At 46.2% G+C, this 27,763-nt stretch overlaps 1 protein-coding gene and 1 long non-coding RNA gene across 3 annotated transcripts in view; both read right to left on the reverse strand.

Moving 5' to 3' along the window:
• Window positions 1-631: 631 nt before the first annotated feature.
• LOC120828683 (uncharacterized) lies at window positions 632-4,322 on the reverse strand. 2 transcript variants are annotated; one of them, XR_013452473.1, is made up of 5 exons: window positions 4,092-4,322; window positions 2,806-3,171; window positions 2,650-2,701; window positions 2,026-2,113; window positions 632-1,420 (listed from the first exon to the last, which is right to left on the reverse strand). It is a non-coding gene; the product is annotated as an uncharacterized LOC120828683 (long non-coding RNA). The 2 variants fall into 2 exon arrangements; XR_013452472.1 differs by lacking the exon at window positions 632-1,420 and adding an exon at window positions 1,518-1,744.
• Window positions 4,323-5,820: 1,498 nt separating this feature from the next.
• Window positions 5,821-27,763, reverse strand: part of opn7b (opsin 7, group member b) — a 36,432-nt gene continuing 14,489 nt past the window's right edge. The window contains exons 2-6 of the mRNA XM_040193995.2: window positions 17,135-17,223; window positions 16,894-17,056; window positions 16,653-16,780; window positions 10,571-10,905; window positions 5,821-10,112 (exon numbers count right to left, since the gene is read on the reverse strand). Coding sequence (XP_040049929.2) covers window positions 9,615-10,112; window positions 10,571-10,905; window positions 16,653-16,780; window positions 16,894-17,056; window positions 17,135-17,222 — 1,212 coding nt within the window. The 5' untranslated portion in view covers window position 17,223 and the 3' untranslated portion in view covers window positions 5,821-9,614. The remainder of the gene's footprint in view (window positions 10,113-10,570; window positions 10,906-16,652; window positions 16,781-16,893; window positions 17,057-17,134; window positions 17,224-27,763) is intronic.

Here is a 27,763-nt window from a genome sequence, read left to right on the forward strand (position 1 = left end):
GAAATGGAGACGAGCAGAGAGGGACTGTGGATGTCAGTGGAGCATGAAAACACAAGCGTGAGAGCCTGGACGCGTAGAAAGGAGACACATATTGTCCATCCGCCTGTCACTGTGGCACTTTATTAGGTTCAAGGAACTGAACCCGCGTAGTTCCATACAGGAGATGTTTGGAGTTAGTAAGAGAGGTTTAACGTGGACACAAGAGCTGAAAATCACCAACTTCAAAGTGACTCTGCAGCACGTTGAGACATGAGGTCTGCCGAAGGTCCTGTTGGTCTCACCGTCCACCGTCTTCTTTCTTCTGCACGAGACTTTCACCCAGCAAAAGAAACCAAAAGTAATACCCTTTAATACCAAAATACCCTTTAGTACCAAAAGTAATACCCTTTAATAGAGTTATTTAGTTGACCGAGAGTTGCTGAGCTTTTCCATTCATTAAATTCAATATTTTATCCAAAGAACTTACTTATTTACTTACTTTTTCTACCATCTGCAGCAGTTATGCTTTAATTCCAGACTTTTGTGAAACACGAATTATGCAAAAGCCTTTTAAGTAACTGCTGATAAAGCTTCAGATGAATCTCTTACCTCTGATCTGTGCTTTGATGGAAACGCTTTATTTAGTGCAGAAGGGAGCGAGCAGGTGATCACGCTGGTTTGGTTTGGTTTGTAGCAGCTTTACTGATAACACACGTCTCTCCGATGAGAGAGCGTTTGTAGACGTGGACGTCGGCCCGTAGTCTGGGCGGGCGTTTGGAAATCCTTTGACATTTCTTAATTTGTTTTTGTGTTTAGGAAGCATTTGACTTCTTAACTTTTTAAAATGAGCCCTCAAAAACTATTAGTGATTTTTAAACGTTTGTTCTCCTTCTGGGACTTGTTAAAGCCGGTTGTTCACCACACTCCAACACAGCACGCTGAATGCATTTCTTTCCTCATAAGTACACTTAAAAATGAAATTAAACGTCGGCAAGCCTGCAGCTTCGTTCATGATCATCTTCACCTTTTATTCGAGCTTCTTTACGCTTCCTCTAATGTCACAGAAACACGTGAATCAACCTCAATGAAGCTGATTGTGATTATCTGGTCATATTCATGCGTTCATTACGTACAATGAACCATCTAATGTTGAGTTTAGGAGAAACCTGATGGTCGGGCTCCCAATAAGGAGGGAAACTAATGAAATGACGTGGGAATGTCTGGAGGCTTCACAGAAGTCTGCATTAGTTCTATGGAATGTTCTCGCGTGTCCTCCGTGACAAACGGTCCTCACAGGCCGTCTCTGCTCCCATCCAGGTGATGCTGGGGGAGGTGTTGGATCCACCCCGGCACTGAGGAATGAGGACACGTGAAGGTCGCGTGGAGGAATGGAACACGAGGAGCCAATGGGAAGCTTTCCGCCGAAGTATCTTCATCTCCTCTGTGTGATGAATGGAGACAAAGAATGCAACATGTCCACACGAGAGAAATGTGTGTCTCAGCTGGTGGTTGTCAGGCTGAATCCCCCCCCCCCCCAGAAAAACAATTCCATCGCATAAATCCTTCAACAACCTAATCCTCAATTTGAATAAAGAGATCCAGCGCGTTTCATTAAATCAAATCTAACTTCCATCATCGAGGATAACTCCGTGTAGCAGATGAGCGACGACGTCCTGTTGGATTCCTCGTCCTTTGAAAAGCCTTTGAAACATTTCCACACACATCCGATTCTACAGCAAACGCCATGTCAGAGCCGCGTATGACGCTGAAGAACAAGGAGACGAAGCGATAAGCTCTGAACACTCTGACGTGATATATGATGAGACTTATAGTAAGAGTGCGTGATGTGATGTAGTGTAATATGGCATTATGTCACGGTATAGTACAATGCAGCATATCTTTGCTGTGTCTGGTGATCTCTTATAGTGTGATATAGAATCATGTCTCGTAATATCATTGTTTACATAGTCAATACGTTTTTGGATATATTGTTATGACGTTGTGCTTCTATTGATATGCATCCTGTCGTGAGGTGCAAACACTCACACCACCTCATTTGGTTTCATTTGATTCATCTCCAACGTGTTCACTCCGGTTCCCCCGAGATGATCCGTCACCAACTCATCAAAGGCTCCTTGGACACAAATAAACAAGAAACATTTGCAAATCGGTAGCGTATAAATAGTGTAGTTAATTTCAAAATCCTACTGCTCACATATAAATCACTACATGTGATGTCATTTTTATTATTGTCTTTTAATTCCTGCATTTTATTTCACTTGTTATGATGTGAAGCACTTTGAGTCTGCCTTGTGTATAAAAAGCGCTATACAAATAAAATTGCCTTGCCTTTTGTAATCAAACATCAGTCCTGCCACGAGTTTCAAAATGAATAGAAAAGGCCTCGAGGGGCATTTATTACACAGTTCCTCCCCCCCAACACACAACATTAACGGTGTCTCTGCTGTGAATTAATATTTAGTTTGAAATGCAGGTGATGTGAATGTTACGCTTCAGCTGTGTGTAAATCCAACACAATAAAACGCTGCACAAATACACGAAAAGCTCCTGAAGGCAACAGGTGTGTTATTTCATCACTGTAATAACTTCACATCTGGTTCCTTGTTACAGTACAAACACACAGGCACATTGATAATACCACAAACTCACCCTGCTAATTGGGAGGAACTAGACGTCGAATAGGGACACATGACCTAGGGCTCTATTAAACAGACAATGAGCAGGTCAACGGGATCACCAAACAAAAGGGATTCATTGTAATCAGTCATGTGACCGCGGGCTGCTGACCACATTAGGGAATCGAACCTCAAACCCACAGCGAGTGTTACTGCAGGTGACAAACGAAGCAGGGACGTGAGAGCTGGAGGGAGGAGAAGCTTCAGCTTCGGATCCGACTCCCCGAGGCCGGTAGGACGTTCGACCCGAGGAGGAACCTCACAGGAGCCGAGGGGACACCGTTCAGATCAGAGACAAAAGGCGTGAATGAAGGAAACAGAACGTTTTATTGGTCGGACGACGACCGACAGACACCTTCTCAGACACACGCGCACTATAAACATTCAATCCAGTTCAATTTGTACTTTGCAGATGATTGAATCCCACCCGAAGGGGTCACACGGCTGTAACCGGGTCGCTTGCTCTTCTCTGTGTGAGACGTCTGCCACCAGCAGCCTGGAAAACCAGAAGACTTATGAGGCGGTGAATCGGCGCCTGTGCCTCCAGCTTCTCGTTGTGAATGAAAGATCTGTTCACGGAGATTCAGGTCCGTGTTTTCAACGGGTCCAAACCCAAGAGCCCCGAGTCGGGTGAGTAGACACTGCTCTCCACGGGTAGATGTTGTGAGACTAAAAACAACAGTAGGCCACATAAACGTTTGTGGTTTTGTCAAAGATAGACGGAGGCCGTTGGTGAACCATTGAGACACGATATCTGATCGGTTCTGGTCGGGTCGGCGGAGCAGCAAACGTGTTGCTTCACTAAATCTAAATCTTTACTTTGCCCTTTTTAGGACTCCAGAGCAGCTGCACCGAGGCCCAGATGAGGTGCCGCTAATGTTAGCGCGTTAGCATGCTGCTGCTAACGGTTAGCATGCACACGCTAAGCAAACGCGACAGCAGCACAACGCACCGACGTGGTTAATATCTGCCAGCTCATTGCGATAACACAACGCCATGTGAATACCGCACCAGCATGACATCACGGTGCAGTAAAGGAGCTTAAGGAGGTTATTTCTTATAAATCGGAAAAAGTACTCAATTATAAAAAAAAGAAGTATCCTCCTAATTCATGAATCATGAAACTAATGAATCGTCGCTGCGCCCAGAAATGTAATTAGTGGCGCAAATTGACTTTTGTCCCCATTTAAAATAAGAGCATTTCTATGACATTGAGAGGACACATTTTCACTGTATGTGGAATATTATTAGTTTTTAGATACGATGCATGAGCTCAGGGAGAGAAAAACCTGCTGAACCCACCAGGGTATCAACCCAATCATGGTACCCAGAGGATACACCCTCATTACTTTGATAATCCCATAACCTTTACTTAAGATCTGCTCTAAGTCTCAGCGGAGGAATTGATCAACGTACCTTTTCTGTCGACGCGATGAACCTTGACCTGCAGCCCGTTATCACGCCCGTGGCGCTGGATCGCTCGACTTGCACTCTGCACTACGCTGGTGGTTTCTTCGCCAACTTATTACCCAGAAACCCCCACTGACTGCGTGGCCAATGTATGGCATCCTCCTCAGCGGGCCTCGTTAACCCTTGACCTCGTCCCGTCGCTGATAGGCCTCGTGCGTGTCGGTCAGCGGTCCCAATGGACACGTTATCCAATTAGGGAGTGGAATTAGCTTACAGGAGGAAGCACAACGGGGAGATCTCATGAATAGATGCGTGTCGTAGGTCGGCCTCCGTATCAGACAAAGACAGTCTGACCTGCGACACCGAGGACAGTGTCTCCAGCTGTGAAGGACGGTTCGACACTAGAACCAAAAACTTCATTACTTTATTATTTTATCCACGGAAATGCAAAAGCTCCCCTGTGACATCTTATCCGGACGTGAGCTGTTGGCAAAGCTAATTCATTGGTCATTATCTGCATCACTGGAGGACCTTTTTACTCCCCAAACCACATATGTGGACTATTAATGATATCATTAGTGTTCCTCTTCCTACCGACCGACCTTTACCACTTATTAACTCAAGTATATAAAGCAGCAATCATGAATACGTGGTGCTGAATCTGTTATCAGACAGCATTACTTTGATGAATACTGTATTTATGTCATTGCACAAAGCCTCATCTTCCACACAGGAAGTCGCTGAGTTTAGTAACTACACGCCGTTACTCAATGTATCTCAGACATGCAGAGTCCTAATAGCTGGAACAGCAACATTGTTGAATCTATTTATGACTCGTAACAAACTAATAAGTGGAGTCTGAAGGTCGGAGGCTGCAGCGGAATTGGTGGTTGGGGATTAAGATTAAAATGATTCAATGTCATTCAGCGCTAACGCGCATTATGTAATGTTTCATGGTTTATCTTCACATGGGAGAGAATCGATGAAGGGAGCGGCATCACTTCTTCTTTCACGTGCACTGACGTCACCCACCTCAAGCAGCTAGACGCAGTGTGTGTCTGTGTGTGTGTGTGTGCCTGTGTGTGTGTTGGGTGGTTTCCAAATAAGGTTTAAACAAAAGTGATGAATGACAAAATCCTCAGGCTTCATTCTGTGTTATTTTCCAGACTTCATGTGAATCTAATTGGGCCTCAGAAGTCCAGACGAACAGTCCTTAAGTCCCGCTCTCTGTTTTACCATCCCTCCCCACTGGGGGGGTCGGGGGGGTCGGGGGGGGGGGGGGCATTATTCTTGAAAGGCCCGCCTTGCTGCGAACACACTGCTGAAGCCTCATATTTGCTTGAGAATATGTTCTGAATGGCTTTTTGCACATAATGAGGAGTGCTGAGTGGTGGGTTCCATATAAACCACACCGGGGGGGGGGGCGGGGGGGGTCTTCTGATGACTCCATTACAGAAGACCACTGCGCCGAGCTCTGAAGCTTCTCCGCGTGTGTCCCAATGCAAACAGAAGCTGCATCTGCAGTAATACTGTGTACCGCATGTATTCATTCACCTTACTGCAGGTCATTCACCCAGGGGTGGCCTGACCTTTGACCTTGCACCACCATGAGGTCGACGTGTGAGGAGCATTTTAGAATCTCGACAGCTTGAGGAAGGAAGTTATGGGGAGACGCTTGTTGTAGCTTCATGCTCAACACCACAAACACAGTAGAGGAAAGGAAAGAGGAAAGTTGTGGTATTCTCCTGAATTATATTTATTTATCATTCCATCAAACCCCAGAACAAATGACAGGTCCTCGGATGGTTAACACTTTTTATACAATCCTCAATATTGTTATTAAACAAAACAAATGACCAAAGGATGTAAACATTTGTCACAATGATTCTGAAGTTTCACAGACAACAACAGTACAATTTTACTGTTATAATATTTCAAAATCTCTATATATAGATCTCCTTTTATATATATATATATCTATATCAACATAGATCTATGTACAACACTGCCACATTCTGCCTTGTTTGTGTCCCGGGCTGCGTGTGTGTGTGTGTGTGTGTGATAAGTGCAATCTGACATCTCCTGAGGACGGTTCTCTACTCAGACTAAAGAGGAACCGGGATTACTAATCCAGATTCCAGTCGCATCCTCGCCCTGGCGTCGCCGCGTCTACAGCGGGGCTCGCTCAGGCGTATGATCGCAGAGCGCAGACCCGCTGTCGGCCGGGGGGGGAATTCAATAAGTGCATCGTCCCCTTTCTGCTGCTGCAGCCCCGCGTCTCCAAGACCAAGACTCAACACTCTGCTCAACTAAAAATCTGACTACGCGCGGATCATTTCTCCTCACATCTCCCATTCAAGTTTCAGACAACAAAAGGACATTCCATGATCAGCTGGGAGGTAGAAAACGTGACCTTCATAGAAGCTGCATATGCACAACGACACCGTGATTTTCCCCCCAGCGGCGCTTTGGGGACGTTATTTCGTGGCTCTGGGACATGTGGCTGTTGGGAAGTGTCTCGCTGCAGGGACCCTGTTCTGCACTAAAACCCTGTAATAGGAAAACTATCAGGAACCCTCTGAAAGCCACCGAGCTGAAATAACACAGAGAAAAGATCTCACTTTGAAATGAGGAGTCCTAGCTGCTAGATGGATGGATGGACCCCCCCCCCCATCTTAGGAAACCAGGGCTTTCCCCATCCCTATATACACTTTGAGGCTTTTATTCATTCTAATATATGAATCTTATTTGGCATCTTTACATACACATATCATCGACATACATGCAAACCAACGTCTTCGTTAAAATCCCTGAACTCTGACTGAGAAGAGCCAGTGGAGAGGACCCGGGTAGGAATGGCTTGTGACTCAGAATATATGCTCCCAGGTTCCTCCAGTAGAACGGAGTAGAAAAAGAGAGACTTCTGAGTCAGATTTTCACAGTTATGATTTCCTGTTTTGTCTTTTTTGTACGAGAGTTTGGTGCCAAAAAAGCAGAGTGTGTCCAGCTGACGACTGGAGGACGAGTCTTTGATATGTGTGTGTGTGTGTGTTTAATGGCAACCTGCATAGTGGTACAACAAACACCAGGGAACGGAGCGGTTTGTGTGAGACGCTTGGATCCAGCGGGGACATTTGAACGTCACGGACGCTCCAGCTCGTCCTCCCGTCCCGTCCTTCACAGACCAGAGCCGGGGGACAATCACAGGAGCTTCTCCTTGGAGAACCGCGGTACCGTGCAACAGATATATACAGAGATGAAACCGGTTCTGTCTCGACACGTCTTGAAGAGGATCGATGGTCGTGTACGTCAGAAAAAAGGCGCGTCGTTGTTCTCTCTGAATGGGGGACGGCGTCCTGGAGGTCACGTCTCAGTGAGCCTCGGGTCAACCATCCACAGCTCCGCCTCAATGTGGAGAAAAAGGGGCGCCAAATTTGGTCTCCATGGACTTTACATCTCTGTGAGGGATGACCATGTGTGTGTCTGTCCAACGCTAATGTTGCATTCTGCTGCAGCAATCATGCTAATACAAAGGCAGGACAGTTATGTCTTCATGCTGCAGGACCTGTACTGTTTGCAGTGACTCACTTTTGCAAAAATACCTTTCGTCCCCTTAAGGGTGTGTAGAAAACATACGGGACGCGTGAGATGAGTTAACACGAAGCCGCTGTCCTTTTGGGGGCGACTCAGCACCTCGCGACTCATATACAGCGGCATTGCAAGAGGTAGCGTTGATGTTACTAAGACTCCTAAACCACCGTCCTCCCCAAACACCAAGCACTTTTGGCCAGAATGATGTTGAGAGGCGCGGAAACCCGATGTGTCTCACGCAGAAATCCCTCTCCTCTTTCCCAAGAGGGCCGTGTCGATGCATAGGAACAAAGTTCAGTCTTTGTGTTGCTGTTTGTGTGTCACACTGATAAGAGAATGTCCTGGTTGTGGAGATAAAAGCTAAATAAATGGACAATTGAATCTCCACAAACACACTTAAAGTAGTTTAGATAGTCCGGATGGATTGTTCCTCGTCCTCTTGTTGTAAGTGGATGCCAGTCAAGAGGTTTTGTCTTTTTTAAATGGTTAAATAAAGGTTAGAAAAATAAAGAATTTCCTCTTTGTTGAAGTTGACTGTCACAATGTTTCCAGATGCCAGAAAAGATTTTGGTGAGCACATTGTTCACAACAACAAATCTCCACCAAAACTATAAAAATATGTTTTCCATCCATCGTCAAACCTCTTATCCTACACGCAGGGTCTCGGGGGGGCTGGAGTCCATCCCAGCCAACTTTGGGCGATAGACGGGGTTCATCCTGGACTGGTGCAGGACTAACACAAAGACACACAACCATTCACACTCACATACACACACCTACGGGCAATTTAAAGTCCCCAATCAACCTGATCCCCAGAGCAGGTCTCTGGACTGTGGGAGGAAGCCGGAGAACCCGGAGAGAACCCACGCAGACACGGGGAGAACAGAAAGTCGAACCCAGGACCTTCTTGGGGTGAGGCGACAGTGCTGACCACCACGCCACGGTGTCGCCCTAAAAATGTGTTAAATGTTTTAATAAATATAATTAATCTTTAAGTCTTTTGCTCTGGTGCTCATTTTTTACTTGATTGCACAATATCTGTACATCTTGGACCATTGTTTGAATAATCTAGTGTTTCTGCATCGTGGATATGTGTGTACAGGTACTTCAGTAGGACGTATTGCATACGCTGATCTCAGACATCCAACACCCCCCAGAACACACACAAATACACAGGCTTGATATTGAGACATTAGAAAGTTGAGATGTGATGGACTGATCTATTATTACATGTTGGGTGTTTCACTGCTTTTCCAGTATTGGATTACTATGATTACTACGATTACTATGTGGTCCTTTTCTTTGGCAGTAGCACATATTTGAGGCATGAAGCAACGCTGGCCATAGAAGTTCACCATTTCTTTCTTCTTCTAACCCTTCGAACCCCAAAACCCGCCAGCGGGAGCTGATACCTAATCAATCGACCGCGCTCCGCCTGTTATCCGAGCTAGAAGCTGTAAAAAATAAGCGCTTCAAAAAAATCTTGCTCTCAATAGATTCTGTTAAAAAACTTTAACTCATTTGAGACCAACAGTCATTTGAAAAAAGAATCTGAATGTTGCTGAACAGCAGAGAGGTTTTTAAAAAGTGACCCGATCAATGAGTTTATGGAGAGCTTCCAGTTTCTTCTACTTGTTGACACTTTGGAGAAATGATGGATGTATAGTTTCCAGCTTTACGCTGTTTACAATATTATATTGTCAAAGGTCATAATAATGTTATTCTGCCCTAAAGGCGTTTTTCTCTCTGCTTGTAGCCTTGGTTGTGTTGTTTCCATTAGAGGAGCGGGACTTTTATTTAAGGGTGAAAATCCAGGAGCAAAACAGCCCCAGAACTACCCGGCCTTAGAGGGTAATCAATCCTTAGTGTTTTTGATTTTCATTGTGTTTCAGCAACTTCTGTTCCTCATTGGTCTGTTTTCCTCTCACTGCCGCGTCTCTACAGGAAGTCGCTCTGCACCTCGTTGGAGAGCTGGCTGACGGCCACCTCGCTGTGCATGGATCCTTTGAGTATCCTGGCGGTCTGCTTGGGGCTGTACTCCGGGAAGTTCTCCCCCCCGCTGACTCTCTCGGGGCAGGGGCAGTGTCTGCAGGCGCCGTGGTTCTCCTGCAGCCCGTTGGACATCCTGGTGGAGTTGCACTCCTCCATGTGACAGGATTGCCTGCAAGATCCCTTCTGCGGCGAGCCGTGCGGACTCAGACCCCCGCAGACGGTGGTCCGGCAGAGGGCCACGTCCCGGCACAGGGACTTGCGGAAGTTGGGCTTGAAGACCAGGTAGACGATCGGGTTGTACAGGGTGGAGGACTTGGCGAAGATGGCCGCCAGCGCAAAAGCCATGGGCGGCACGGCCGTCGGGTCGCCGAACGCCGCCCACATGGACACGAGCGCGTACGGACTCCACGCCACCAGGAAGCCGATGCAAACCGCCACAGACAGCTGGAAAGGAGGACACAATATAACGTAAAAGCACGGTTCACAAAGTCACAACGAGTTCATGCAATGAGCAACCCGGGACGCTGAGTTGTGATCTACCCAAAAAGCCCCCCGGGGTCAGGGGCCCTCGAAACACACAGAAAGAGAAGCTTGAAACACTTCCTCCTGTGGATGAATTTGGCTCATCTTACAGAACAGGGGTCCCCAACCAGGACCAGGACCGGTCAGTGAGGCAGAAAGGTACCAAATGGCCCACGGTACCAGTCAGCAGCCCCATCATGGGAGTCCTGGGTCGACCTGGTGCATTAGCTCTCTGCTCTACTGGTACTACCAGTACGGTTCTTTTGCACCACAAAGGGGGCGTGAAAGGCCCAACTAGCACAGGACTTTGACCCAAGACACGGACAGTATAAGTCTAACTTCTGTAAAGAGACGGACCACTCGCGAAGCGAACCGCCCACCTTGATGATCAGCGACTGCGCGCTGGTGATCTTGTTCTGCGGGGACATGTGCTGCTGCACGGCCTGCCGGGACCCCCGCACGGTCAGCAGGATGAAGGTGTAGGAGAGGAAGATGACGGTGCACGGCACGACGTAGCAGAAGAAGAAGAGGCAGACGATGTAGCTCATGGCCGCCGCGCCCTTGCTCGGCGCGTCCCAGTTGATGCAGCACGCCGTGCCGTAGGGCTCGGCGCCGTACTCGCCCCAGCCCGACAGCGGGCCCACGGCGAAGACGCCGGCGTAGCACCAGACGCCGGCCACCAGCAGGCAGGCATGGCAGAAGGAGAACCTGTTACCTGGGGGAGGAGGGGGTGGGGGGGGCAGAGAGCGGGAAGGGAGAGTATTTTTTGGGGGGGGAGTGATTAACTGACGGATGAGGACGCAAAGGAGGGACACAGAAACAACGGCGTAGCAACAATATGCTTCTTGAAGCATATTACGACGGTTACCTGCTGCTGATAACAGGCAAGGAGGGGGAGGGGGGGGGGGGGGAGAGATACTGTACAGTAAGTGATAAACAACTTTATTCCCTCCGGTTTATTGTGTAGTAATATTTACCTTTAAATGTTCAATCTATTCTCAACTTCTTTTTGTGATTTCATGTATTTGTGTCGTTCATCTTCTTCTGTGAAAACGTCGTGTGAGAATCCTCATTAAATCCTGACAGCAAACAGAAAAGAATCTGTTGTCTTTGGACCTTAATAAATCGGTCAAATCATTTTATTCGGCCCGGGCGTAACGCGGCCCGGGGGGGGGGGGGGGGGGCAGCAGGTCGTCCTTCAATCAGACGGTTCGATCTCCTCGAGGCAGTGTGGTGTAGGTGGGAGGGGGAGGTGGGGGGGGCAATTACACGTCCATTTAGCGTTTAATGAACCGTCCCTCCACTCATCGCTCATCTGACCGCCGGAACTGACAGGAGCATCATGATGATTTGGGGGGGGGGGGGTTCAGGGGACGAAACCCCAAGACAGTAATGGAGTGAGAGAGGGTGGGGGGGGGGGACAGAGAGATGATGTCGACCTCGCTCAGGGAGAGCGAGCCGCTAGTCGTCGGCTGATGCTGTGGGGGGGGGCAGAAGGCGTTTACTCGGTGAAGCCGATCAGACTCTCGTGGAGGGTCGACGCTGAACTCTGTTACTGCCAAAAGCCTTCCAATGTGAGCCCCCCCATCTTAAAGAGGGCGTGGGTGGGGGGGGGGGGGGTTGGGCTCATATCCTGTAACCAGTTTAGCAGTAAAGTATGATGCAACTAGCTAGCTCGCTAACTAGTCAGCTGTCAGCGGGGCTGTGAATCAAATTACGTGCTGCTGTTAGATCATCCAATAGGAGTGTGGGGGGGGGGGGCAGTTATTTAATAGCAGTAGGTGTGAGGTACTCCGAGGTAAATAAAACCGCATGTCCTTCTCTCTTCTTCTACGGGTTAATCAGGGGTTCTGTTACGTGAGCGTGAGGATCCTGGGCACACGCTTGGTCCTGATGAGGGACACCCGGAGATCGGCTGGTTCTGGTCTCTGGTTCTGCACAAGTCAACACGTGCATCGTGTTTGTGTACCAGTGATTCATCTCACACGCGTCCCCGAGCCATCAACACTTCAGGCCCCTCATCCTGATGTCAGTGAGGTGGATCCAAACATCTCGTCTGCACGCCTGGTTCCTATCGTGTTCCGGTCGTGTTCAGACCACGCGGGACGACTGTTTAATGAGCTCGAGTGTAAATCCTGTGCAGTTCTCTGATCGGTTCTATGAAGAAGTGAGTTTAGACTCAGGAGGATTCTTTTTCTCCCCTTTTCTACAGAAGCTGTTGGATAAAAATGAGAGTTTCTATATCTTCAATCAAGTTAAAACCGTTCGGGTTTGTCTGCCCACGTTGAATTCAATGACCACCTCGTGATTATCGGGTTTTTATTTGACTCTTAGCCCGATCCTGGTATCCCTCCATTACTCCTGTTCATGCAGAACCCTCCACGTTAAAGCTTTTCTTCATCATGAAACCACTCATTCACGTTTTGAAGATTGCTGACGCGAGGAAACATTTTGAGCTCCACTTTGTCCTCCAGGTGGTGTCAGGGTGGGGGGTGGAAGGCAGGACTCAAATGCAGACTTGCAGGAAACAAAAGGCTTTAATCGTTACAAGATCCAAAAGGCCAAGGGGCAAACACACAGTCATGAAACTACAGCTATCCACGACAAGGGACAAGAACATGCGTGACGAAAGACAATGACGCGACAAGTGACAAAAGAGACACACGGCTTAAATACACAAGGGAGGTGCAGGTGATTGGACACAGGTGGAAACTATTGGACGATCACAGGGGATGACGGGACAAGGCAGGAAGTGAAGTTACCCGGGGACACGAGTGGCAGAAAACTACAAAATAAGACAGGAAGTGAACCACACCGTGACAGGTGGAGGCCTTTGGATTCCCCCCGTCTGCACAAGCTGCTGCTCCTCCAGTTGGTGCTTCGATCTTTCTGGTTGTTCTTAATGTGTTTTTTTTAACAGATACAATTCAGCTTTTGCTTTGAGCATTTTGCAATTTAGTCTCCTCAGACGTTTGGATCCGTTCTGTAAACGCTCTCCCGTGTTTTCTAATCGATGCTCTCCGTCCAAACTGAGTAGCTTCCTGTCGACGCTCTGGACACATTGGGATGCTTTGGAGGACCAAGCCGTGGTCACCCTGCGATCGGATATCCTCCACCCTCACGCTGCTCTCCACCCCTCAGGTGACGGAGCTGCAGACTGCGCAGTCCCTTGTTTTGTGTTGTTTCTGCTTAGGAGCAGGTTTTGAACTTAATGAGAGCGGCTGACAAAGTAAAGATGAAATAAGCAAACAGCGAACGTTGTCGCGTCCTGGTTTCACGGCCGCGTGTTCAGAGGCGAGAGGGCGGCGTGTTCTGCAAGGCGAGCACATCGCTACACGGCTCCTCGCTGGGAAAGTCTCCCCCCGAGGGGTAATTATTTATGCTCATTTGCATTTGAAACACTGGGCGTCATGTGTTTCTTTTTCACGCTGCGCGTTGAACCGGCTGCAGCCCGAACAGACTCCGCTGCGTGTTTAACACATTCAGACAAACGCCGCGATGCTTTTTAATGTGATTCTCTATTTCAACAGTGACGTCGTTAACGACGGAAACAGGACCGGTCTTCCAAAAATAAATCTGTGTTTAAATATGATTCAATGTTGACCCAATTCATGCAAATGTGAATAAAACTGCAAACTTTCTTTATCTTAACTGCTAAAGACTTTGTACGGATACCAGGTCGCTCATCTGATCCTTAATATAATCCACCTTCTTTTCCTTATTAAAGCAGGAAGGCTTCGATTGGCTCGTTCCTGTATTCTATATTCTAGAAGGAAGGAATCTGCGTTACAATAATGTTTAATGTTCACAGAATAAGGACTTGAGGACCGTCAAAGACGATCGTGTCCGAGACTCAAATTAAACTATTTAGCAGAAACAGCTGATACCAATTTGTGTGTATTGCATATTTCATGTTTCTTAATCCATTGTAATCTATTCATTATGTGAAGAAGTGCTTTGACGAATCTCATTTTCAAAGAAAGACAAAATGTGGATTTGGTTTAATGATGAAATTAGGAGTGAATTGCGAGTCTTAAAGAAATCCCTTCATGGCAAAGTGGATTTGGCTGATGGGACTTTCTGCATGAAGAAAACGTTTCTATTTCTTTTCTGACAGTGTAAAAAAAAAAAAAAGAAATGTCGCTGCTAATGAAAGAATCTTCAATGGCAAAAAAAAGATTGAGAAGCATCGAGATCATTAATAAGGTTCCGCTTGAAGACTCGTCGGTCGGGCTGATGTGGAGCGAAAGGAGTTCACGTTGATTAATAAAGTTGTAATAAAGAATGTTTGTAAAAACCTGAGTAGACATCTACAGGAGAAGAATTGTTATTGACTTGAGACAGAAGTCAAAATATATTGTACCTTTGATTTTCCTGTTGTTTGTCTTTGTGTGGAGGTTTATCTTAACGTCTGATTTGGATTCTTTGGAGTTGCGACGTCACCGCGCTGGTTGCCAGGTTGTTACAGCTGATTAGCAAACATCTCCAATTTATATTTCATCTCTAGCAAGTGTTTGTTTTTTAATCGTAACAAAAGAGGATTATATTATCAGATTCATTTTTCAGTGGGCATATTTTTAATACAGTTAATTGGGTGCAGTGTTAATCATTAACAATATGCTACTCATTCATTTGAGGGCTGCACTGAAGCTTCAAAGCTCCAAAGCTTCATTCATTGACCTTCAAATTGTTATTGAGTTTTTTTAATCCGAGTATTTCTGTGCAAATGCAGATAAAGAGTAGGCCGTGCTAATAAAATGAGTATTATAGTTGTATGACTCATCAGATTCAAATATTTTACTCCAAAGCAAAGTCACACATTTCAGGTTCAAGATCTGAATCGATTCCAGGTTTCACTAAAACATTTCACCGCAAAAAGAAACAGCTGGTTTCTTCATGGAGGCATCCTATATATATATATATATATATATATATATATATATATATATATATATATATATATATATATATAGTTTGGCGTTCAGCCTTTCGAAACAGAGGAATACTTCTACCATTTAAAGGGAATCGGAGAGGACTTTAATTTATGGCTAAAAAACACATGAAATTGCTGATTACCAGTGTTGGGAGTAACGCGTTATAAAGTAACAAAGTAACGCGTTACAAAGTAACAAAGTAACTGTAATTCCACTACTTTTAGTGGTAACAAGCATGTAACAAAGTATTTTTTAAAATAAATGAATTACAATTACTGAGATTGAAATGAGTTCGTTACTCGCGTTACTCTCTTTTGTGACGCCGGCAAATAGTAAGTAAATAGTTGCCTGTCAGCACAAAATAGTTGTGGCCACCAAACGTTGTGCGTCACAGAATAGTCGGCGTGCGTGCACGTAAACAGCATCGCGCCGCTCACGACGAAGGAGCGCCGGATGCTGCAGGCGCCGCTCCACGCAAACAACCAGGGCTCCACTTCACACGACTGCAGTGCAGCCGATGAACCGGGCAGAGCTGATTGATTGATCGCTCGCTGTGTTGGCGATGAGAAGCATCCTGTCAACTGTCAGTCAGTTGCCTTCAGGCAAACGCCTGAAACAGTTATTCTGTATTAAGTTAAGTATTAAAAAGGACTTTGGTACTACTGCTTGATTTGAAGGCCTGTTGCCCTGTTGATTAAAATAAATAGATCTAAAAAATATGTTTATTGTGTTTGACTGTTCGGTACTATTTATATTCATTACATTTAAAAAGCAGACTTAAAAGTTACTTTCCAGAGTAACTAATTACTTTTGATACACAGTAACTGGTAAGTAATTCAATTACCTTTAAAAGAAGTAACTAGTAACTGTAACTAAATGCTCATTTTCAGTAACTTGCCCAACACTGGTGATTACTGATACCCTAAATGTATTGTCATATCCTGCTGTTCGGAGGTTGAAGCGTGGCTTTGGAAATGAACATTTCGCTCGGTGGCCACTTTGACTTCGGCGTGAGTTCATTGGCTTTCAGCATCAACGGTTCTCTCTCCCCTTTCAAGGCCTTTTGCTTTTTAACGAACGGATCCACGGTAGTGCACTAACAGGGATTCATTAATTGGTTTTACACTGTAAATAATACATCAGCTTGTTCAATTCATAATAATAAGTAACCCGCTGCCTTGAGGGAGGAAACCTTCAACTTAGAAAATACAGTTGAGGAAAATAAGATGTTTGACTTTAATCAACGTGTTTTTAATGAAGGCGTCATTAAAGACATTTCAAGTTGTACAAACATGAAATTATAAGTTTACAGTCTTAATCTTAATCTGAATCTAATTTATACATTATAGTTCTGCAGACATAATAAAATGTGGCTCGACTAAGCGTCTCGTTGAATGATCTTTTTGAGGCAGCGACGTTAAATAGTTCATAGAATATATAATTGAAAAAATTGAACCGGTTAATTTCCCCATAAATCTAGTAATCGACTGCTCTCCAGAGGCCTCCAGCACAGAGGGAGGGGTCTTACCGTAGTGGGGGCAGCAGACCTTGAGCCAGCACACGCAGGAGAGCATGGTGAGGTTGGTCAGGCTGCTGAGGCCGAACAGAACGCCGCAGAAGGCGTAGACCATGCAGGTCGTCCTGTTGAACAGCCACCTGGAGAAGGGGGGGGGGGGGGGGCATCTGTCACTTCCTCTGCTGACCACGGCCCCCCTTATATATGCTCACGCGACACCCTGAGGGGAGGGGGGGTGGGAAGTGTGACTCACATGTGAGCGAAGGCCGAGGGGATGGCCAGAGGGAACAGGGTGAGGGTCATTCCCAGGTCACTGATGGCCAGGTTGACCACAAAGAACTCCGCCGGCTTCAGGGAGGATTTCTTCCTGTAGGCCACGAAGAGCAGGATGCCGTTCCCCAGCATGGAGAGCACACCTGGGGGGGGGGGGGGGGGGGGGGGGGCTTGAGAGAAGAAAAAAAAAAAAACCCACGGAGAAGAAAGAAATGTCTTACCGAAGATGGTGTAGAGGGTCCCCATGAGGAAGTCATTCCCCTTCGATATTCTGGACACCAGCAGAAATGCTTCGGAGGCATTTCCCATCCTGAGTGAACATCGACAAAGAGACGAAAGAGGCGTTAAGTTAAGACTTACGTTCCCCCCCCGACGTCAGACCATTACATGTAGGCAACATGCTCCTCAAGGCCCGGAGAACATCGATAAGAACCTAATGTAGAACCAAACAGAAACGGGACGCAGCGTAAGTGAACAGAATGCGTAGATGGGGGGGTAAGGGGGGGTTGGGGGGGGCTCTACTGAGTGCACCTTTTTAGTTTCATGATTCCTCACTTTAAAGTGAATTTTAATAACAACACAGCCCTCGCTCTGTCGCTCGCACCTTGTGTCCTAAATAACCATGAGGGAGACTCGTGCTTCTGTAGCTCAGCAGCTCGACGCTCCGTCTTATCGCAGAACAAATGAAATTGCGCCGCAGGCCATCTTTATTTAAAGCATACTTTATAGTGGGTGGGAGAGAAGTGGAAAATGTATTCATAGCTTTTCTATTTGCCCTGAGACTTAAGCGAAGAGAAGGGATCACCGGGAGGGGGGGGGGGGGGGGGGGGGCGAGGGGGGGCGAGGGGGGCTGCTCCTGGTTAAATCCCTATTAGCATAAATGCAGGAGATTATTTTCAAACAGAACCACAGGTGAGGGAATATTATTTGAATGTTTCTCAGGATTGAATGTCGGGTGTATGTCGGTGTGTGTTTACAGGCTAGGAATCAGGAATCAGGAATCAGGAATCAGGAATCAGGAAAAAAATGTATTTGCCAAAATATGCCAAACATACAAGGAATTTGTCTTGGCGGTTAGTGCGCGACAGTAGACAGACAAGACAGCAGTGCACAAGTAATAAAATAAAGTGAAATGAAATGCTAATGCAGTGGGTTAGTAGAATAAGGCTATGGGTTAGTATAAAACAAGAGAATAAAGTTAAAAATTTAAATATTAAAAAAGTTAAGAAGAAAAATATTAAGCATAAAGTGCACTAACGAACAAGTAACAAAGTGACGACAAAGTGATGAATTGCAGTTAAAGTGGCATGTACAGTGTGAGGGGGAGTGACCGGTGGAGTGTTATAGTCAGTCAGTGGGGGACCGGCTCTGTTGATGAGCCCGACTGCCGACGGGAAGAAACTGTTGGTGTGGCGGGAGGTCTTAGTCCTGATGGACCTCAGCCTCCTGCCAGATGGAAGGGGCACAAACAGTTTTTGTCCGGGGTGAGAGGGGTTGGCTACCATCTTTTTAGCTCGCTTCAGAGACCTGGAAGCGAACAAGTCCTGCAGGGACGGCAGATTGCAGCCGATCACCCTCTCTGCAGAGCGGATGACACGCTGCAGCCTGCCCTTGTCCTTGGCTGTGGCTGCAGCGTACCAGACGGTGATGGAGGAGCAGAGGATGGACTCCATGATGGCCGTGTAGAAGTGGACCATCATCGTCTTTGGCAGGTTGAATTGTAGGGGGGCGTTGTGTGTGTGTTTGACGAAACGTTTTCTAACTATATCCAATCATTGAAAAGGCATATTTGTGCATGAAGACAACTGGGATTATTGCGACGCCGCTGGAAAGTAATGATGGTAGAAAAGTAAAAAGCTTTGACAAATAAACGTTAAAATCAAAAGTGGAGAAAGAATTGTCAGTAAAATGTGCAGAAAGAATGAACATAAGATGCCAAATGTTTCTCTGTAAAGGCAACGTATTCCTGTATGGTTTCCTCTGAAATGAACCGTGTGGTATTAGACATTATTATTCAAATCGTATTCAAATTTAAATGCGCCACAGCACTCGAGTTGATGAACTTGTTTACTTTGCACCTCTGGTGGGATCACAGCTGGCGTCGGTACAGCGTTTATTATTGATGGGATTTCCTGCCATGAGCTGCCATGAATAAATCCTCCTGATGGCACGAGACGCAGGTAAACAACGATTAAAGTGAGTTACACGTTGCTCCTAAGCGCCGAGCGTAATTGTGATCCAAATATTTTACCCCAAACATTTTAATCAGACTGCACATCACAGTCGGACTATCGACGACTCGACTTCATCGAGATAAAAAGCTCCCATCACAGCTTCAGTCCTGCAGAATGCAAATCCTTTGGGGCACAAATGGATTTATTTTTTTGTGTGTGATTAATGACGGAGGATCGTAATTCATGCTGTGACATCTTTGTTGTTTTCACATCTTTCACTTTCCTTTAAAACATGAACGTTATACTAAATCAAACACTGACATTGATAATAGTGGTAAACTGTGACCATCCCAGATGCTCAGACTCAGGGGTGCGTTTCTCTTTTGCTCCTGACGGACACGTTGTCTTAAATGTATTTTCGTTTGATCACAGAAGGAGCAATTATTTCACGCAATCATTTATTATTTAGCCTCAACTGATGTTGACTTGTGACTGAATCCCTTTGAAACTAGCAACGGTTTTATAAAACTTACTTAAGATTTAATCTTACAAAAAACTGACGTTTGTGAGATTTGTGAAAAGGGATTTCTTGCAAAAAGAAGAAAGTGATTGTGAGGCTGGAGGTGAATAGTGGAATTGGAGGTAATTGCCGTACAGAGTCTCTGTGACAACTTAAGCTTTGTTGTCAAACCGATGGAACTTACAGTCTACACACACACACACACACACACACACACACACACACAGACACACATGCAGTACAAACAGACAGAGAGGGAAAGTGATCAAGGAGAGCAAAGGAGAAGGAGACTGTTGTAAAAAGAATGGAAGGAATTATGGAGGATGAGGGAAAGATGATGGAAATCCTACAGCTTAATGATGGAGATTACCCATAAATCAGATGTCAGTTTTCAGTGATACGGGCGGCAAGTATGCTTTCTTTCTTACCATTTATGGGGAATATAAGTTTTAATTATATACCAGTCAACAGTTTGGACACATTTTCTCATTCAATCCAATGAGAAAGTTTGTGAATATATTCCAACTCAACTTCACAGTGACTTTTGCCGACACTCTTCAGTGATTGCAGAGCAATTCAACTGGAACCCACAATTCACAGGACTCAAGGTTGGGAGTTTGTCTGTTTGGCCAATTACAGTCAATGGACCATATGAGATGAATTATGTTCATCACATTTACTATTGCAAACCGTTTGGGCCACAACAAACAAGGTTACCAATATATTCATAGCACACAAACACAGCATGTGACCGTTTTCACCACAAACTGCATTGACAGTTACTACTAATACCACCTGGGCTGCAATTATAGGCTCCCAAAAAATGCAATGCGGATTGCAGCATGCAGGTTTTGCATACTTTTAGTTTTTGCTTTAAGACAAAGTGCAGCCTGGGAAAGTTGTTCAGGAAACTAAATTAATTGTGGTACAGTTTTGAAAAAAACACATTGTAGAGAGAAAGTTGACATTTACCAACTTATGCACCATATTTGCTCCACGCTGCTAGCTAGTTAGCGAGCTAATGCACCCTAATCAAAGGGTGAGGGTTTCGGGGCGGCATGTCGCATGTGTACAAACTGTAAAGCCCTCTGAGGGACATTTGTAATTTGGGTAATTTAGCTCACTACCTTGCTAGCTGACTAGATAGTTAGTGAGCTAATTAACTAGCCCGCTAACTAGCGAGTGTACTAGCTAGTCTCCCGAGCTCCCGCCTGCTCGTCTCCAGGCAAAGTGGTCTCCTCGTGGTGAGGACTGAGGCGAGGGGACCGTTAGCCAACAAGCCGCTCATGGGTTCTTTTTCCTGTAGCATGAGATCCTGGTAGAATTAGCGGTGCAGCTAACTGACTCGCCCGCCGCCGATCCCCCGGGGTTCATTTTCTGTAACTGGTGTTGCACGAAGCAATGGTGAAGTGTTGTAACAGAAGGCAGCGCTAAACCATGAGCAGCATTTTCTCTGTTACCTCTGAAAGGCTTTGCTGATATTACATCGTGCTACGGCCATCACCTTCATTAAAACACACACACACACGTAAACGTGGAACTTCAAATTCAGGTTCGAGAGAACCGGAGTCTCATTACGCTGGTGCACATTTTGAATCTCAATTATGGATTCAGTCGTGTGTCATTTCTTCGCCACATTAAATGGGAGACGCTGTGTGAACATCCAATTTATTTACCGTCCGGGCCTCACGTATCTGCGCTCAGTGAGGCCTGAACGGTTTGTGGAGGAGCGGCTTCGGTTTCGCAACACGGCCAATTTGGCAGAAATGTTGTTTGTCAGACGTGTCGGTCAGGATGAACCACAGAAGCCGTTCATCAGACCGCCAGCGAGGAACATCGGGACCAGTTAGTTTTGATTGTTTCGTGTTTCCGGTTGGCAGCCTGAGGTTGTGCTGCTGTGCCTGAAGCTCACACAACAAGGAAGAACCACTTTGCGCGTAGTACTCAGTACTCCTCAATCTAAAACACACTTTTCCTATTTTCCTCCCTCACACTGTAGGTAGTCGACACACGGTCTGTAGTATTTTACATGTTGTGTTCCATCGTAACTCGGAATAAAGTGGATCCACCCGCCCGTCTTGTTTATCTCCATATCGTTGATGGGAAACCTCAGGCAGCGTTTCGCCTTATTCAATAGTACTTGGACGGCAGAAAGTCGCTCTCACGGAGGCACATTGAGCTCCGGGTCGTCTCGTAGTTGAGATGTGTACAATCTCGTGGTGACCGGCACAGTCTCAGCATGTTTACCTTCGTTCTATTTATTTCATCACCGACGTTTGAGTAGCCTCGATGTATAACCTGTGCATGTGTTTGATAAATATCCTGTTTGATGATTTTACACCATGCTCAGTTATTATTTTTTTAACAATCATAAACCATAATTTGTATCATCCCAAAGCAAGTTTGGGGCATTTTTTCCCCCTTTTGCATTTCTCTCTCTGTGGCCTTGTGTTTCACTGTAAATCTATAAGTTCTGCATTCAGCGTCCTAGCTGAGAAGCTCGCAATTTAAAAACTGGGACATTTAGAAAACAATGTTTTTAATGAGATATCACAATTTTTAAGCTTGGTTCTGGTTGCTGACGTGAGAGTTAGCTGCACACAAAGACCCCCCGCAGGGACAAAAGCCTGATGACAAACTTCCGGCTTATCGTCGAGAAAAGATGATTTTCAAAACAGTGCAGGTCCTGTGAAAAAAAAAAAAATCTCAAAATCCAATCTCAGCGTCAGGAAAGGATTTGTGTCCCGTGCACGGTGGATTTGGGTAAAGCAGAGCAGCTGCGTATCAAAAGGAACGAGTGCAGGTGTGTCACCCCTCCGAAAGATTCCTCCTTCAAGACTGAATAAATCGAGAGTTACACTCAGGAATAATGAGCCATGGCGACCCTAAACCGCTGGGGGGGGGGGGGGGGGGGCGACCATGTTGCCCTCCCGAGCGTCCCGACCCACATCTTCACGAAAAGGTGCAAATGAATCTGTTTAATAAATAATAGTAACCAGTGAGCAGAGGAATGCTGCTCTTCTCTCCATCGTGGAGGATCGACACAAACAAGCAGAAAGGGGAAGAGTCTTCGGGAGTAATGCACACGATGCAGTTTGAGCCAATTATAATAAATAAGGATGATTATGTAAACAGGACGTGAGTTGTTATTCTGTTTTACGCCGGATATTACTGACGAGACCAAAAATCTGCCTCTCTCTCTTTCTCTGGCACACTTTTTCTTTTATATTTCTCTCCTTCCACCGTCTCTACGGGTCGTAACCTGCCCATGATCAGTAAGCCAGAAATAAATTCTTATTTTCTCACACGCTCTCCAGAGGAAGTTGTCTCGCCGATGAAATGTGAGCTGAGCCCACCGTGTCACAGTGTCTTCCTTCCCTTTCAGCACCAGCGGCAGTTGTACATGCTGGATTTTAGCTTCTACATTTCAGATGTTTCCTCCATTCCTCAACCGCGGCCCCCCCTGCCGCTACCCGGGGTCCACTGCTCGGGAGATAGTGAAAGTGCTTCTAGGTCCATCGCTCCTCTTGTTCCACATCGTCACCATTTATCCTCATGATCTCCCTCCGGCTATTCAAAGCTCACCCCCCCCCCCCCTTATTTTTGTTTTGCAAAACAATGTGGCAAAGAGTTTCCCTCCTAGAATTCGGCGTGAACGTTCATCATGACGCTTTCAAATGACAATCTGGGGCCAGAGTGGCATTAAAAATGCTTCGTACCAAAGATGCCCCCAGGTGCATGCTGGGTATTGCATGCAGGCATCTCACAGCGGGTCAAAACCACCTCCTCTCAGATGGACAGAAACTCTCCTCCTCCTCCGTATTCCACTCATCACTCCCTCCCCCCGAGCAGCCGACGTCCCGTCCGCTTTAAACCCCCCTAAATTATTGCTAATTGGGTCGGCTGCAGGCGTCTGGTGGTGCCGCATGCCGCGACCCCGTCACCCCCGTCACCCGTCACGTCCTCCACCTGCTTCTCTCGCGTCACGGACACTTTGAGTATCCTGGAAAGTTTCTTCTTCAGTTTCATCCTTGGTTTTACCTCATGAAGCCACTGGCGCCCTAGAATAGAACGTTTCAACATATTTAGCAAAGCTAATGCTTTAAATGCACTTTACAATTCCAGAAATGTCAAATCTTGACAAAATCTTTGTTGTTCCTCTTCAGGGATCCCGTATTATATATATAATATGATACGTTCCTAGGTGTCAGTTTGGGCTCCTGGGTAACGTTGCTCTGACAGTTTAATGGAGAAGCGGCGCTGGGCGGGGGGGGGCGAAGGGTTAACCCGTTTTCACAGCTTCACGATTGCTTCTCGTACAAACTCCTGTCTTTGACGGAAGTGGGTCTGCTGGGCTTCACACGCGTGCCCCCCCCCCCCCCCCCCCCCCCCACAACGCAGAGAGACCCTCACCCGATGTGTCAGCTGTTGCACAAACCAACTTCTATTGCGGGAACGAGGAAACGTGTAGAACTGGATCTTCGGCCGGTGTCTCTTTGTGCTCGTCAGGGTGAATATTCCGTGACGCCTCCGTGCTGACGACACCCGCGAGGCCCTCGGGAGGGTTCGATGTGGGAGTCAAAGAGCTCCAGGAGCTCACCCCGGACTCTTAGAACTCCCTACGAGACCCGCCTCTCCGCCGGTTAATCCTTTAAAATGAACAACATCTGTGTGCAATGTAGTTCTTAAGGATTTGAAGCAAAAACCCATTTTTGACATACAGACATCATTCTCAGCAGACTATTTTAGAAGTTAATTAAAACATGTCTTGGGGGCGTTTTAAGTTAGATGGTATTCACATGTCAGGAGAAGTGCAACTCAACAAACCAGAGAAACATTTTCACTGCAGCGTCTCTGATTAAAGGTCTTGGATTCACAACATGGACAAAACACAGACCCGTCTTTCAGAAAAGGGAAAACCTCCGTAAAAGCAGAAGAGACGTGCCGGCATGTGTGCAGAATGTACAGACATCGCAAAATTCAAATACTAAGTGCAGAATGTATAATTAAGTATTGCTGAAGCTCTGCATGTCTCTCTCCACATCGAAGCTAAAGCTAAAGATCTTTGCAAAATAAAAAATCTCCCGCCGCTCGTCCGCCTGTCAGACGTTTCGAGGAGACCAAAGCGCTTCGGATGAAGAGTCCGACCTCGGAACGATTTCGCCATTTTTGCCCCTAAGTCTCTGCTTGACAGCTGCCTCAGCGGCGCCAGCAGCCCGGGCGTGTTTGTTTTAGCTTTTGGTGGGATTTATATTGTGCTAATCTCCCCCTATGCAGAATACACCAGCAAATCACCACAACATACAAACGCACGTATGATGATCAGCAGAGCAGCTGTTGGAGGAGAGATAACTGCCACGACGGGGTGGGCGAGGACTATTAAAACCCTGCAGCTGATGTGGAAACTATGACCGAGATTGGTATTGTTGATCATCTGAGACGGCTGCTGGAGAGAGGGAAAGATATCTGGAGGCCGCGGTCTGTGCTCACGTGACTGGTTGTAGCCCCGACAGCGCTACTATTTTCTCAGCTGCCATGAAAACAAAAACAGCTTTGTGGAACTGGGTTCAGCACTGACGGGGAAGCATCGGCCAGCTCGACACGTTCACATCACGACCTTTCTTAAAAAAACACTACGGAGTCAACCGCTGCGCTGCTGTATTAGCCTTTGTGCTATCGGCTAGCCTTTGTGCTATTAACATACATGCTAGTAGGGTCGGCCTTTGTAATCAAGTTGCCGGGATGATCGTCGTTAACTTCATTCGTACTAACTTCAAAAAGACTTGCACACAGGTTTAGCAAGGCGGCGAATGATGCTGAATAACTGTACTTTGAGAAACTTTGACAACAGTTCTCAGCGAGTGACTCTGCTTCGGTTTGGAGAGGCTTTAAACACCTCACAAAATACAACCCTAAACCTGCGTTCTCTCCCCTCTGCTCTTCTCCCTGTAAACCAACAGCTGCACCTCCAGTCATCAGTCCGTCGAGCTCCTGAAGTTTGCGGATGACACCACCCTCACTGGACTGATCTCCGGTGGGGACGAGTCCGCCTACAGGTGGGAGTCTGACCATCTGGTGTCCTGGTGCAGTCAGAACAACCTGGAGCTCAAAGACGCTCTGAAGACAGTGGAGATGGTTGTGGATTTTAGGAAGAACAGAGCCCCACACTCCCCCGTCACCCCGTGTGACTCCCCCGTCACCACTGTGGACTCCTTCTGTTTCCTGGGCTCCGTCATCAGACAGGACCTCAAGTGGGAGCTGAACATCAGCCATTGGACTCCATCCTGCTGTAGGATGGACCAGGGGCCGGGATGCCGAGCCCGAGAGGAGATGAGGCAATTCCCCATAAGTTGCCCCAATCTCCTGATAGGCCGGGTTCTGCTGTAGATCGGAGGAGTGGATATTTACTGAAACGGATTGGCCCTACCGAAAGAAAAATCCACCAGCCGCCACTAACAGGCAATGTGTAATTGAATTGTAATCATCTTCTATTCATAGTCTGTGATTAATGAACAGTTGGTAACGTGTGAGTGTAAATTCTTATCAGATATTTAAACATGACTCGCCATCGCCTTGTTTATCGCTGTGACACTTTCTTTACACCAACCTTTGACGGCCTTTTTGCTGCTGGATGCAGATTTACCTTCAACTTCCATCAAGGATATTTGCTCTTCGTTGAGTCCCAGTTTAAAATCTGCTTGTCTTTCTTTCTTTCTATGTGCTGCTGTAATATTCGTAATGGCACGGTCCTCTAACATTAACACTTAATATGGATAATTTATTGATAATGGAACGCATAACAGATACTGCGAGCATATTAAATGTCTCCAAGGAACGTCATAAATCTTCTGGTGAGGATTAGCTTGATCCCCATGAGACCACGTCCTTCCCAGAGTGGATTTAACAACTTTAAATGTATGCGTTTTTAAATAATACATCTAAATTAGTGACATGAGAGATATGTTAAATCACCCAGTCACCCCTAAGCAAACGTGCAAAGGGGTGAAAAGGGGTAGTATTATATATTGTAAAAAGCATTATGCTCATTGTGTTGAGGTTGACGAATAAACTTCTACACACACGCACACACACACGCACGTATTTACCAACCTATCCTAGACTTAATGAGTGGAAATATTAAAAAGCAGATATTTTGAGGTGAAACAAGAGTCACATGAGTCAAAACAAGTGTCTCTTTGGAGGAGGACAATGTGTCTCGTCTTTCTAAAGACTTGGCTGTCCTTCAAAGTGGCCATGAAACAATGACAAAGTGTCTCTATGCAAAGCGCTTTCACAGCCGCTCGCTCGCTCTCAACTAATCCATCTAAGTGCTGTTTGCCAGTGGATATGAGCACTTTAGTGAGGTGCCTTGTCCCCATAACAGCCAACAACCATTGCCCTTTTCCTTTGTAATCGAGCGCCGTGTCCTCTTTACTTTTGTCGTGTTTCCATGTGTTTGAAAAGGACGCTGAGACGCTGACGTTGGACGGTAGATTTAAACCCACTTGGATGTACCTCGCGTGACGCTCAGCATACAGGACGGTGCCGTTTGCTTCGTTTTCTGCCAGCGGCTATTTTCAAATGAGACCCAGTGCAGGAACACCGTTCACACTAATTCCAGTTCCAGGTAAACCAATGAATAAATTAAAGCATGTAATCAATCTTGACAATAATTGAAACTGCTTACCGCTGAAAGAAATGTGCCTCAAGGTTTCTTCGCGCGCAAACTGGTGCAATTACACTTTGTTAGCCCCATTTCTCTTCTATGAAAAACATCTCGACGGGCATGGGAAAGGTTTTCGTGGACTTTTGTCTGCGCTTTAAATCTAAAAACGACAAGCTAAAAGATTTTGTGTGTGATGGGGATTCTTTTAGACAGAGAGCGTCTCCCTCTCCACATCACGTGCGGCTATTTGATTGTCAATATTGCAAACGTTGTGTAATTTAGGTTGAAGACAACGTTTGTACCTCCAGGTTTCAGTTTGCCGGGTCAGTGAGAAAGTGCTCCGCCACGGGAGGCCGGGGGGCCGGGGGGGGGCGTCAGCACGGCACTAAGCCTGTCAGCTTTAATTAGTGCAGAGGTACTTATGTCACTGAATAAGCATCATTCGCCATTTACATCTCATCCTGCTTTTTTATTTCCCTTCTATTCTCTT

This window comes from Gasterosteus aculeatus, chromosome 2 (assembly GCF_964276395.1).
Source record: "Gasterosteus aculeatus chromosome 2, fGasAcu3.hap1.1, whole genome shotgun sequence".
Classification (NCBI taxonomy): Eukaryota; Metazoa; Chordata; class Actinopteri; order Perciformes; family Gasterosteidae; genus Gasterosteus; species Gasterosteus aculeatus.